Source organism: Diospyros lotus, chromosome 13, assembly GCF_014633365.1.
Source record: "Diospyros lotus cultivar Yz01 chromosome 13, ASM1463336v1, whole genome shotgun sequence".
NCBI classification, from domain to species: domain Eukaryota; kingdom Viridiplantae; phylum Streptophyta; class Magnoliopsida; order Ericales; family Ebenaceae; genus Diospyros; species Diospyros lotus.
Window position 1 is genome coordinate 11,305,011 of NC_068350.1, and position 13,053 is coordinate 11,318,063.

A 13,053-nucleotide genomic window follows, 5' to 3' on the forward strand; every position below is an offset into this window, starting at 1 on the left:
TAAAAGATTGATGTGTACGATGTTCTTATTCTTGATTCGGGTCTAACTAATTAGGATAAAGTTATTTATACAGAAGGGGGTGCACAGATAGCTTTACAGAATCTTGTAATGACCAAATTATCCTTGATTTGTTCAACCCAACACATACACTCTCTCTCCTTTGTCTCTCTCTCGCCTCGCCTCTCCTCTGTCTCTCTCTTGCCTCGCCTCTATGCCTCGTCCTCGCCCTCGCTGCTTGCCGATCGTCGCCGTCCATTACATCTCGGTTGGTTTGAGTGGTCGCCAGTTGCTGGAAGTTGCAGTGGTGAGGAGGCGAGGCGGCAATGCACAGAGGCGAGGTGGCGGCGAGGCGAGGCCAGGCGGCGAGAGGAGGCGGGAGGTGGTGAGGTTGCAACTGCTATAGGAGGCGAGGCGGCGACGAGGTTGCAGGCGAGGGCGAGGCAGACGGGGAGAGAGGGAGAGAAAGCAAGAGGGGGGTGAACAAATCGTAATATATCGCGATTTTTTTATGTCAAAATCTCGCCATATATCGCGATTTATCACGTTTATAAAGGGATTCTGTGAACCCCTTCTATACGAATAGCGCGGTGCAACTAATTATTAGTGAAAAAACTGGTCACTACTACTAGTACGAGGACAATAACATAACAAACAAACAAAACACAGCAATAGTTTCACAAGATGCATTGCATGAAGTCCGGTGCTGGCAGTGTCACGTGCCATCTTGTGCAAAGATGGCTATAAATAAAGCCCCACCTGTCCATGCAGAACTACTACAAGACTAGTACGCAGTGCGATCAAAGATGTGTGCTCTCGCTTCGGACGTCGACATGGCTTCTCGTCATGTAGCAAAGTTTCCTCCCAGTATTTGGGGGGATCGTTTCCTGGAATGTTTGAAGAATCCAGTGGTAATGATTAAGAAGTTATTTACTAATTATATGTTTTGCTTCTAATTGTTCATTCCGATTCAGCTTTCTTAAATATTGTTTTTGAATGTGTACCTACCGATAATTGACTTAAAAATGGTATAATGGATACTTTATTCGTATGTTCTTGCATGTAGGTAACAGACACCACGTTTCCGCAATTCATAGAACTAAAAGAAGAAATGAGGAGGGTGCTTAGGGAACCCAACCACAACCCTTTGCAAAAGCTAAACTTGATTGATGCGATGCAGAGGTTGGGCGTCTCTTACCATTTTGAGAAAGAGATAAAAGAAGAGTTGAAGCAAATGTACGATGAATGGGATGACAAAGACAATGATCTCTATATTGTTGCTCTTCTATTTCGTCTCCTAAGACAAGATGGCTATCGAATCTCTTGTGGTAATCAATTAAGATTCCATCAATTGTCACTATATATATTACAAGCAAAACAAGGACGTTTTGAGTGGATGATAATCTTTTATATATATTTTGTTGCATATGTGGAGCAGATGTGTTTACCAAGTTCATGGATGAGAAAGGCAGCTTGAAAATATCACATAGTGACGATGTGCATGGCATGCTGAGTTTGTATGAGGCATCGTTTCTCAAAGTAAATGGAGAAGAATTGCTTGATAAAGCCATGATTGTGGCATCCACTCACCTTCGTCACTGGGTGGCAAGTCAAGTTAGCCCCAGTCTCCTTTTCGAACAAGTAATTCATGCCCTAGCTAGGCCAATTCGCAAGGCCTTGCCAAGGATTAATGTAAGACATTATATATCGATTTACAAGAGAAGAGATGATTTTTCTTCGCATAATGCAAAACTCCTCATCAAGTTCGCGAAGTTGGATTTCAATATGCTACAAACACTGCATCAACGAGAGATAAACGACATCATAAAGTTCGTTCCTTTTAAATATATTGAACATGCATGCACTTTCTTAACCAAATATAAGATGCTGTCCATTTGATGTATTAACTATTGATCCTGTGCCTCAGGTGGTGGAGGGCACTAGACACTGAAACAAAACTTCCTTATGCCAGAGATCGAGTAGTGGAGTGTTACTTCTGGATATTGGGAGTATACTTTGAACCCCAGTATTCCCTTGGAAGAAGATTGCTCACCAAGGTGACTACATTAGTATCCGTCATTGATGACACTTATGATGCTTATGGCACAATACAAGAACTCAAGCTCTTTACCAAAGCCATTCAAAGGTTTGCTTGCTTGCCCTTTTTATCACTCAAGTTCAATAAAAAATATTCGTTAATATCAATTAAAGCTATATTAAGGATTCATGCTATATCTTATATCTTGAATCTTTAGGTGGGATACAAGTACATTAGAATCACTTCCAGAGTACATGAAAGTACTTTACCAAGCAATCTTAGATGTTTACACAGAAATTGAGGAGGAGACTACAAAAGAAGGAAAACCCTACTGCGTACACTATTCAAAAGAAGCTGTAAGACTAAGATCTATATTCTTGAGTAGATTGGATTGACAATATATATACTGACATGGATTGCAAGCATGAAATAGTTAGATGTTGACTTAACAATTGACGTGGATGAGATGGCTTTAGCATTTTATGAAATGTGTGATTTGGGCGATTTTAAAGACTAATTTCAAGGGAATCGGGCTGATGATTCAAAATCACCAGCTTTGCTGGTGAGGTCCATGCTTTTTCGAGCAAAATCCTTTGCTTAGGCCTTGAAATTAGCATTTTTTCCATTTTAAGAAATAATTGATTCGCTAATAACTTCCATTAGGAAGTGAATTTTAACAAGCCGTTTTAGGAGATTTTCCTTATTTCATACTGATTTTAATTCTGTAACGAAATCTCAATCTTGCTTTTTTTTGGTAAGATTAGAGATTTAGGGTTTTGGGATGTTTTCCAAGTTATAGTTTATAAATTTTGTTCTATAGGATGTTTTTGGATCGATTGATAAATTTTCAATAAAATTTCTGATGAAATTTTCCCTTAATTTTCTTCAATTTATTCAATATTCGTTAGAATCAACGAGTTATTGATTGAGTCTTATAATCCAACATTAGTGAGTGAATCAATAGGTTATTAGAAAACTTCCGCTACGTCAACAATTAACATGTCATTGTATTCTTGCCAGATGAAAAAACTTTGTAGTGCCTATCATGTTGAGGCGGAGTGGTGTCACAACGGTTATGTCCCCACAATTGAAGAGTACCTGAAGGTTGCAGCAGTGAGTTGCGCCTACCCATTGATCGCAACAATTAGCTTGATTGGCATGGGGGAGTTTGGGACGAAGGAAGCATTCAATTGGCTGTCAGAAGATCCTTTGGTTCTTACAGAATCATCGCTTCTCTGCAGGCTCATGGATGATATCACGAGCCACAAAGTAAACGATGACCATAATGATAATATATAATAACAATATTTCTTACATAACGATTAATTTGTGTGCTTTTTACAATTGTTTCAGTTTGAGCAGGAGAGGGAACATGTAGCCTCAGCAGTGGAGTGTTACGTGAGCCAACATGGGGTTTCAGAAGAAGAAGCAATAGATGAATTGAGAAAACGAGTTTCCAATTCATGGAACATCATAAACGAGGAGTTACTCAAACCAACTGCAGTCACTTCGATTGCTCTCCTGACTAGATTTCTAAACCTGGCTCGAGTCATGGATCTCATATACCAAGAGGAGGATGGTTACACAAATGCTCATCTTCTGCGAGACTATGTGACCTCTCTTATAATCGAGCCCATTATCATGTGAGCAGAATGGGCGTTAATAATAATGTGTAATATTAATCTGTACTTTCCATATGGGACAACTAATAATGTGTTCCATATTTCTACTCCAGTCGCTAATGTGTGGTACCTGTATTACAATAAGGTTTTTCTTTCTATATATAATAAATAAAGCAACAATATCATTATGCATGTCGTCATAAACTAGTGTATTAATTAGTCATGCAGTTTATGGAGGCACGAACTTGTGGAATAGAAACAATGGGACTAACAAGATTACCACGTCCAAATTATTGACTGAATGGGAGCCTCATGACCGCTTATTTGTAGCATTAAGTTCCTCTACTCGAGCAACGAAAACTAATCATTGTGGAGGCAAATATGGTTCTAGTTGTGGTGGGTTAGCTTTGATAGTAAACTCAGTTGCTGTTAGCTGCTATTTAATTTTTTTAATTAAAATATTTGTCAAATAATTGAATTTCTTTTGGTACGTACAAACAATTGAATTTTAAATATAAGAATTGAAATAAAAAAATTTAAACCGTGAATATTTGAAATTACAAATTTCAAAAGACATGATTTGAAAATCCTATTCAAACAAACGGCACATTTCATATTTAATTACGCATTAGGATCATGAAAAATCACATCCTATATTTTCATCCACTAGTTTGCAATCAGTGCCGGCTCAAGGCATATTCTTAGAGCCCCCAAAAAGGGTGGAGCCCCCCAAAAATAAGAAGAGCAAGCAAATAAGGAAATATTAGTTTAACTTAATATAATAAAAATTATATCAAATAGTGTATTTTTGACTTTGGTACAAAGTGTATCAAATAATATATTTCTCGCAGTACATCTCGGAAAACCATTTGCAATTCCCAGTCCCCTCCCTCTCCAGTCTCTGGGTCTACGCCGCCGTTTCCTACCGCCATTTATACGCTCTCGCCTGGATATCCGCCAGGCGCCGCCTTCAGAAGCCTCCGAAGCCCCGTCTTTCGCTCGCCAATACCTCATCTTCACTATTGACGTCCACAATGAGGACGATTCTTGCATTTTTCAAGTAGTAAAACCAGGCGTGGAACTTGATACCGATGCCGACGGCGTATTCCGGTTCGATATAGCCGTGGACGATGAGAATCTCTGGGCGGTGGAAGACTTGGATGGGTCGAAGGTTACTTTGCAACGCGGTGTTGGAAGGTTTTAAAGGGATGTTCACAATGATGGACTACTGCAAGGGCGAAGGCAGCTTCCTGCCACGGACCCATGGGTGGTTCTCGGCGGAGCTTCCGTCGCCGGGGTGCTGTTCGAACTTCTCGGGGAGTGGGTTTGAGGCGAAACGGTGGGAAGGGGGGCAAGATGACGGTGGCGATGGTGGGGGTGGGTGTGCTGAGCGTCGTTAGCTGGAGATATGTTAGCATTGAAGATTGTATGAGATATTTGGAACATTTTCTTCTGCCCTTGTAACCTGTCAAAAATCTTAGCCTTAAATTAAATAGCAAAATATTTTTATTGTTTATCTTTTGTTATTATAAAATTTTAATTTACAATTAAGGATTTCATTTTATCTGTAGAATTGATAAAAAAAAAAACATTAATTTTCCCGTGGAGCAAAGGAAAATAACTAATTGTTCATCATAGTCATAAATTTAATTAATGTTTAAGAGTTTTTTACAACTCATATCTTGTTCTTAAGCTTCATTTTTATTTATAAGTATGACATCTTAAAGAAAACTTAATTATTTAAATAAATAAGCATGGGTTATTCATACAACGTGGATTAATTTCATATGGGCTAGCAAGTGTCGACATTTTATAAGTACTATAGGTATATGCATCCCATAAGGCCGAATCATTCGTATATAATTTGTCTTTTTTTACGAATTGAAGGCGGCAAAAAATTACTCTATTATAAATTAAAGTTGCACGGAAATAGAAATGAAAAATGTTTTCGATACAAAAATGAAAATGCAGGGATAAAATGTAAATTAAAAAAATATAAGACTTTTTTTTTTATAGAGTTCAAACATAATACAAACAAACATAAATAATAAACATAAACACCAACGATAGGGAACAACACGAGCATTGAGTAAGAAACAATAGGTGGCGATGGCAAGAGGGAACGACGGTGAGAGGATCAAGGTTGGAATCGACAACGACACGAGCTCATTAAATAACAGAAAAATATGATTAATGATAGTTTCAATGTTAATTCTCCAAGCAGATAAATATTATTGAATGTGCCTGCATTCAATTTATTGAATACAACAGGTTCCAATGCACCAAAAAAAGAATTATTTAATTTATTGAATACAGCAGTTCTAATGCATCAAAAAATAAATTATTCAATTTATTGAATACAACAGATAAATATGGTTAATGATGGTTTAAATGTTAATTCTTCAAGCAGATAAATGGGCACTTGTACGTTGCAATATCAAAAGTCACAAGATGCAACGGATTGAAGATGCTAATATGTGATAAAAATGGTGAACCAATAATTTCGACCACAAATGTTGTATACAAAGAAGTCTTCCAAAATTTACTTTAATCACAATGAAATAAAATTGTTGTTATAATATATTAAATTTACTATAATGTACATTTCATATTTTAAACTATTATTTTATACATATTTTTATTAAATATTGTATCCCGTGCATTGCATTGTCAAGAACTAGTTATACCTAGAGATAATGATTAATATTATCCTAATTTATTTAAGGGTCATTAATTATGAATATTTTGTATTATTAATTAGAATATGTAGCCCTTATCTTTTGTGTATGTACCATAAATAAATTTATTAAATATATAATAGTCTACAATCCATAATTAATGACTAAGAGTATAAAAATGGATAAATTATTAACTATGGTCTCAACAGTTAAGCATTAATAAATGTATTTTATTTTTAAATAAAATATATTTACTACATATAGCTTTTAACATTCAAATAATTTTATTATATCTTAAATTAATTTAATTAATTAATAAAATTATTTTAATATAAAATATAATAAATATATTTATTTTAAAAATATATATTTATTAATACTTCATCATCCTTTAAAAATATTTAGCCCACGGTTCTAAAAGCTATGGTTCTGAATTAATCAAAGACAAATCAATCCTCTCAAGGTGAAGGCTTGATTACGTTTTTGTTTTATTCAACACGTTTAAAAGCTGGGTTTGAAAATAATAAAAACACATCCAAAGAGGTATACCATCATGCTACAGGCCTAATGACTTGATTTATCTTGAATTTTTTATTAATTTTTAATTTGATTATATTTTAATAATTCTTTTAATTGATACTTAATACATTTAGATTGATTGTAATTATATTCTAACTTGTTTTGACATTTGTCTATGCTAATATGGTAAGTGAAGGTAATTACTAGTACAATATTAGAGGCAAAAATAAATTTTTTATTGTGTATCAGATACATGCAGTAGAATATAACATACACACCAAATACTAGATTAGATATTTAAACAACACGCATATTTATTAAATGAATATAAATAAATTCATACATGCAATTTGATATAAGGTTGAGGTATATAAACAATTTATGTACTGAGACCATGTCCACCTCATGCTATGAAAATCTTAGTCTATCCACACTTAATAAGTCAAATGATATCGTTTTGATCACCTTTTTCTATGTTAAACATAGAAGTTTCGCGTATCACTAGTGCATGCCTCTCAAAAATCATACACGTGACCTTCATGTGTATAATTTATAGTAACAATGAAATTATAAAAAAAACAGAAGAAGAAGAAGAAAAAGAATAAGTAACTAGAAAATAGGAAAGGGAGTAAAGACAAAAGCTTGCGATTTCAATTTAATCTCTTTCTCTCTCTCTCTCTCAATTATTTCTTCTTCTTTACTAATTTTAATTCTCTCACGTTCGCCCAGCCCTCTTTTATACTGTGCAATCAATATTTAATTTTATTATACAATCAATAAGTGATTTTATTATGTAATCAACTATGTACTATGCATTTAATTATTAAACTCTATACTATGCATTTAATTATTCTCAATAATTAAACTTTAATTGTTGGCAGTTGTGGGGCCAATGTTGACCAATCATTTCTAGAGATATTTTGGGCAAATGATATTGATACCAAACACAACATCACATGGTGTATGACTTTTTAGATTCACTATCCGTTAGTAATCAGATAATATTGAAATCTCTTTTGGTATCGATTAACCTTTTGAGCCATCACCGGAACGTCTTCAAATCCTAACAACGATCGAGAGTTTCTGAATAGTGCCTAGAAAAATTTCAAGGTAATATAGGTGATAATGAAGTCCCACTTCAAATTAACCTATTACAATTTACGATTATCATACACTATAATCCTTCCATCATCTAACGTCCCGATTAACTGAGAGTCATGGAGTGACAAACTTACAAACTCAGTAACTATGTGTCAAACCTTATTAATATAGCTAAATGACACATTAGAAAACACATTTCTTAACTTTCAATCTATTTTAGCCAGGGACTATCCTATCATATTAATAATAGATCACATAAAACATTCACCCCATTAAATACCAACAAAAGCGATTGATCATATTCTCAACATCTGTCTCTATGTACTAGTAATATGGAACCACATAGATGAACATTCTCACCTCTCAATTGGATGATTCAGCTCATCAACAAATCTCGCACACCAATATACAAAACAACCATGTCGGTTTAAGTCTAAGGATCAATACATGATCGCAACCTGATGATTCGACAATTATCCACCATGTTGTGTAGTCAGTCGTCGGTATCATATTTGGCTAATCGTTCCCCAACAACCCCCCATTGATATCCCCATATCAAATGAGAAAGTAACCCCTATGCTAGTTCATACATGATTAATCGGAATCCCCATCCAAAGAATCTAAGGAGTAAGAATAATTTAAGAAGTCCTGTTACCAAAGAATTCTGTTACACAATCTCAACACCTTAAGAATAAGATTATCGCACAAAAGATCTAGGGACTCGTTCATATAATTAATTGGAGAAAAAATGAATGAAAAAAAATCTCGCATTTTATTGATATATACAAAAATACAATTAATGTATTAAAAACAAGCCCACTAAATGTCATCTAAATCTAGTATTAGGGCACACAATATTAACAACAGGATGAGCAGGTAAGTTGATGTGTCTTAATACTAACTCATTAAGCTAACCTATTCAGAATTCTAAAACGACATCGTTTGCTTGATCTGAAACAACCTTAGTGTCATTTTCGACACTTTTCCCACCATTTCTAGCTAATTTTCTCGAGAAAATGGGGAACCCCCAACTGAGTCATTTTTTCATGTTGTCTTTGATGTGACTTTTGGCGCCAGTCCACAGCCAATCAAGCTTAAGCGACACAATAGCAATGCTAGCATTGAAGGCAAAGCTGAACCCTTTGAATTCTCTCAAGTAGACTGGTTCAAACCCTTATAGTTGGAAGCACGCTAGCTACAATGGTGGTTGGGTTACCTAGGTCAAAATTGAGTACTAGGGCTTGATAAGGCCTCTCCACTTCACCACTTTGGAACCATTTGAGGTCATATCCAACTAATTCACCAGGTCGGTCCCTAGTCTCAATGGCTCAACTCATTTTAATATCTTTTTCTTACAAACTGTAACATCCCATTCGAGCGATAGGAAGATCCGGAACAACTTATCCTGATGGGTCTACACGAACTTCCCAAGGGGGTCACCCATCCCTGGATTACCCTAGGTCAAGCACGCTTAACTTGAGAGTTCTTTGCCAACATTCAGCCCAAAAGGTATCCAGCTGGTGTTGTTTCCTTTCTTACACTATCCTCGATATATACTAACCTCTCTGGGCTCTCGGGGTATTACATTCTTCCCCCCTTAAGCGCATGACGTCCTCGTCATGCGACCTTATAACTGGTCCCAGATCTTCTCCCCTTGGGGGCTGCCATCCTAGAAGCCTGCCAGAAGCCGCTCCTTGTACAGGCCCTCGAGCCCCGGCGCCACTCCCCGCCCTCATTGGACCGCCTTCACCAAGGGTCGGCTCTGATACCATTTGTAACATCCCGTTCGAGCGATAGGAAGGACCGGAACAACTTACCCTGATGGGCCTACACGAACTTCCCAGGGGGGTCACCCATCCTTGGATTACCCCAGGTCAAGCACGCTTAACTTGGGAGCTCTTTACCAACATTCAGCCCAAAAGGTATCCAGTTGGTGTTGTTTCCTTTCTTACACTATCCTCGATATATACTAACTTCTCTGGGCTCTCGGGGTATTACATTATTGTAACATCCCGTTCGAGCGATAGGAAGGACCGGAACAACTTACCCTGATAGGCCTACATGAACTTCCTAGGGGGTCACCCATCATTGGATTACCCCAGGTCAAGCACGCTTAACTTGGGAGTTCTTTGCCAACATTCAGCCCAAAAGGTATCCAGCTGGTGTTGTTTCCTTTTTTACACTATCCTAGATATATACGAACTTCTCTGGGCTCTCAGGGTATTACATTCTCCCCCCTTGAGCACATGACGTCCTCGTCATGCGACCTTACAACCGGTCCCAGATCTCCCCCCGATGCATGGCCGATGTGGGATTCGCCTAAGGTGCCTACACGCACCCCCCCTCAGGGACTCAGCTTCCTCGTTGAGGTTTGCCCCACCACCGCGCTCAGAGGCTCGGGGGTCGGCTCTGATACCATTTGTAACATCCCGTTCGAGCGATAGGAAGGACCGGAACAACTTACCATGATGGGCCTACACGAACTTCCCAGGGGGGTCACCCATCCCTGGATTACCCCAGGTCAAGCACGCTTAACTTGGGAGTTCTTTGCCAACATTCAGCCCAAAAGGTATCCAGCTGGTGTTGTTTCCTTTCTTACACTATCCTCGATATATACTAACTTCTCTGGGCTCTCGGGATATTACATTGGTGCAACACGAGGACTTCCCAAGGAATCACCCATCCTAGTATTGCTCTCGCCCAAGCACGCTTAACTTCGGAGTTCTGATGGGATCCGGTGCATTAGCGGTGGTATCTAGCTGGTGTTGTTTCCTTTCTTACACTATTCTCGATATATACTAACTTCTCTGGGCTCTCGGGGTATTACATTCTCCCCCCCTTAAGCACATGACGTCCCCGTCATGCGACCTTACAACCGGTTCCAGATCTCCCCCCGTGCATGGCCAATATGGGATTCGCCTAAGGTGCCTACACGCACCCCCCATAGGGGCCTCACACCCCCCTCGGGACTCAGCCTCCTCGCTGAGGTTTGCCCCACCACTGCGCTCAGAGGCTCGGGGGTCAGCTCTGATACCATTTGTAACATCCCGTTCGAGCGATAGGAAGATCCAGAACAACTTATCCTGATGGGTCTACACGAACTTCCCATGGAGGTCACCCATCCCTGGATTACCCCAGGTCAAGCAAGCTTAACTTGAGAGTTCTTTGCCAACATTCAGCTCAAAAGGTATCCAGCTGGTGTCGGGGACATCCAATAAAATTGGAACGATACAGAGAAGATTAGCATGGCCCCCGCGCAAGGATGACACGCACAAATCGAGAAATGGTCCAAATTTAATGTAATACCCCGAGAGCCTAGAGAGGTTAGTATATATCGAGGATAGTGTAAGAAAGGAAACAACACCAGCTGGATACTTTTTGGGCTGAATGTTGGCAAAGAATTCCGAAGTTAAGCGTGCTTGACCTGGGGTAATCCAGAGATGGGTGACCCCCCTGGGAAGTTCGTGTAGACCCATCAGGATAAGTTATTCCGGATCTTCCTATCGCTCGAACGGGATGTTACAAATGGTATCAGAGCCGACCCCCGAGCCTCTGAGCGCGGTGGTGGGGCAAACCTCAGCGAGGAGGCTGAGTCCTGAGGGGGGTGTGAGGCCCCTATGGGGGGTGCGTGTAGGCACCTTAGGCGAATCCCACATCGGCCATGCACGGGGGGAGATCTGGGACCGGTTGTAAGGTGGCATGACGGGGACGTCATGTGCTTAAGGGGGGGAGAATGTAATACCCCGAGAGCCCAGAGAAGTTAGTATATATCGAGGATAGTGTAAGAAAGGAAACAACACCAGCTGTATACCTTTTGGGCTGAATGTTGGTAAAGAACTCCCAAGTTAAGCGTGCTTGACCTGGGATAATCCAAGGATGGGTGACCCCCCTGGGAAGTTCGTGTAGGCCCATTAGGGTAAGTTGTTCCGGTCCTTCCTATCGCTCGAACGGGATGTTACACAAACAATGTAAGCTAAGAATCACAATTCTCCTACAAACAATGTAAGTTCTCTAGCAAACTAGCTAGGCAATACAACCTCCTACAATCAATATAGGCCTTCTAGCTAAACAAGCTAGGTAAATAAAGAATGCTACAAAAAAAGAGAGGATCTGAGAGGCAAAACTCCCAGTTACAAATTCTCTCAAAATGAAACAAAGTTTGAAACAAATAAATACAATGAAGCAACAAAGCCTTGAGAGAAAAAGGATAAAACAATTGAGAACTTGAAAGCTTGTAATTAATTCTCTTGGTTTGATTGAATCATCCATCTGCCCTATATTTATAGAGTTTCATGACCCTTTTCAAAAATCTTATCGTTGATAGTAGGAGGAGCACTTTGGATTAGTGGAAAAACTAACCGTTGAAGGTTCTTGCGACAAAAACAGTCGATAGTCGAAGGGCATTGGTCGATTGATTAGTTAAAATTTGAAAATCAGTCAACAGATTAGTGAAAACGTATTCTGTTAGTTGACGGATGAGAGCAAATCGATTAACATATGCAAGGAAAACATTTTACCAATCGACAGTTTGTCAAGAAAATTGAGATTCGATTTACTATATAATTAATTTGTGCGCATGCATAAGTGAGAAGTGTTGTAGATGGAGTGGGCTTGAGCGTGCGCATGGAAGCTTAGGCGCAGCTAGTGGCGAGAGTTTGAGCCTGGGGGTCAGCAATGCTGTCATTTTTTTAACTCTTTAAAAACAATTTTTTTTACAACATTTTTAATTAAATACAAACATAATATTTCAAATACCATCAAAAAAATTTATTAAAATATTTTTTGTATATTTTTAATCAAATAACAACATAATATTCCAAATTTCATCAAAAAATTTATCACATGATGACTTTAATTTTTGTTTTGGTACTTAATAGAATATATAAAAGTAATTTGAAGTGACCATAATAATCTCCAAATAGGTCAAAACTTTTGATACCATATCCCATATTTATGATCATGTAAGAGCCAAAATATATCATTCCAAATAATCACTCATATTATAATTGATTTAAAATGACAAAACACTAGATCAAATTCATAGCCATGCATCATATAAAAGGCATTAAAATAATATAATTTAATATTATGATAACTG

At 38.1% G+C, this 13,053-nt stretch overlaps 1 protein-coding gene and 2 pseudogenes across 1 annotated transcript; 2 read left to right on the forward strand and 1 right to left on the reverse strand.

The window, feature by feature from the left end:
- Window positions 1-787: 787 nt before the first annotated feature.
- On the forward strand, window positions 788-3,928 carry LOC127789085 ((-)-germacrene D synthase-like). Its single transcript, XM_052317859.1, has 7 exons — window positions 788-908; window positions 1,064-1,325; window positions 1,436-1,826; window positions 1,925-2,143; window positions 2,253-2,391; window positions 3,056-3,304; window positions 3,389-3,928. The coding sequence occupies exons 1-7, from the start codon at window positions 804-806 to the stop codon at window positions 3,680-3,682; spliced, it is 1,659 nt and encodes a 552-aa protein (XP_052173819.1). The 5' UTR covers window positions 788-803; the 3' UTR covers window positions 3,683-3,928.
- Window positions 3,929-10,604: 6,676 nt separating this feature from the next.
- On the reverse strand, window positions 10,605-10,716 carry LOC127789459 (5S ribosomal RNA; annotated as a pseudogene).
- A 426-nt stretch (window positions 10,717-11,142) lies between these two features.
- On the forward strand, window positions 11,143-11,253 carry LOC127789464 (U6 spliceosomal RNA; annotated as a pseudogene).
- Window positions 11,254-13,053: the final 1,800 nt, after the last annotated feature.

Excerpts from the sequence above, each read along its gene's own strand:
- LOC127789085 (XM_052317859.1), top strand. The coding sequence starts at position 804 with ATGTGTGCTCTCGCTTCGGACGTCGACATGGCTTCTCGTCATGTAGCA. Across the intron at positions 909-1,063 it reads AATGTTTGAAGAATCCAGTG|GTAACAGACACCACGTTTCC; the intron begins GTAATGATTAAG and ends TCTTGCATGTAG. Across the intron at positions 2,144-2,252 it reads TTTACCAAAGCCATTCAAAG|GTGGGATACAAGTACATTAG; the intron begins GTTTGCTTGCTT and ends TTGAATCTTTAG.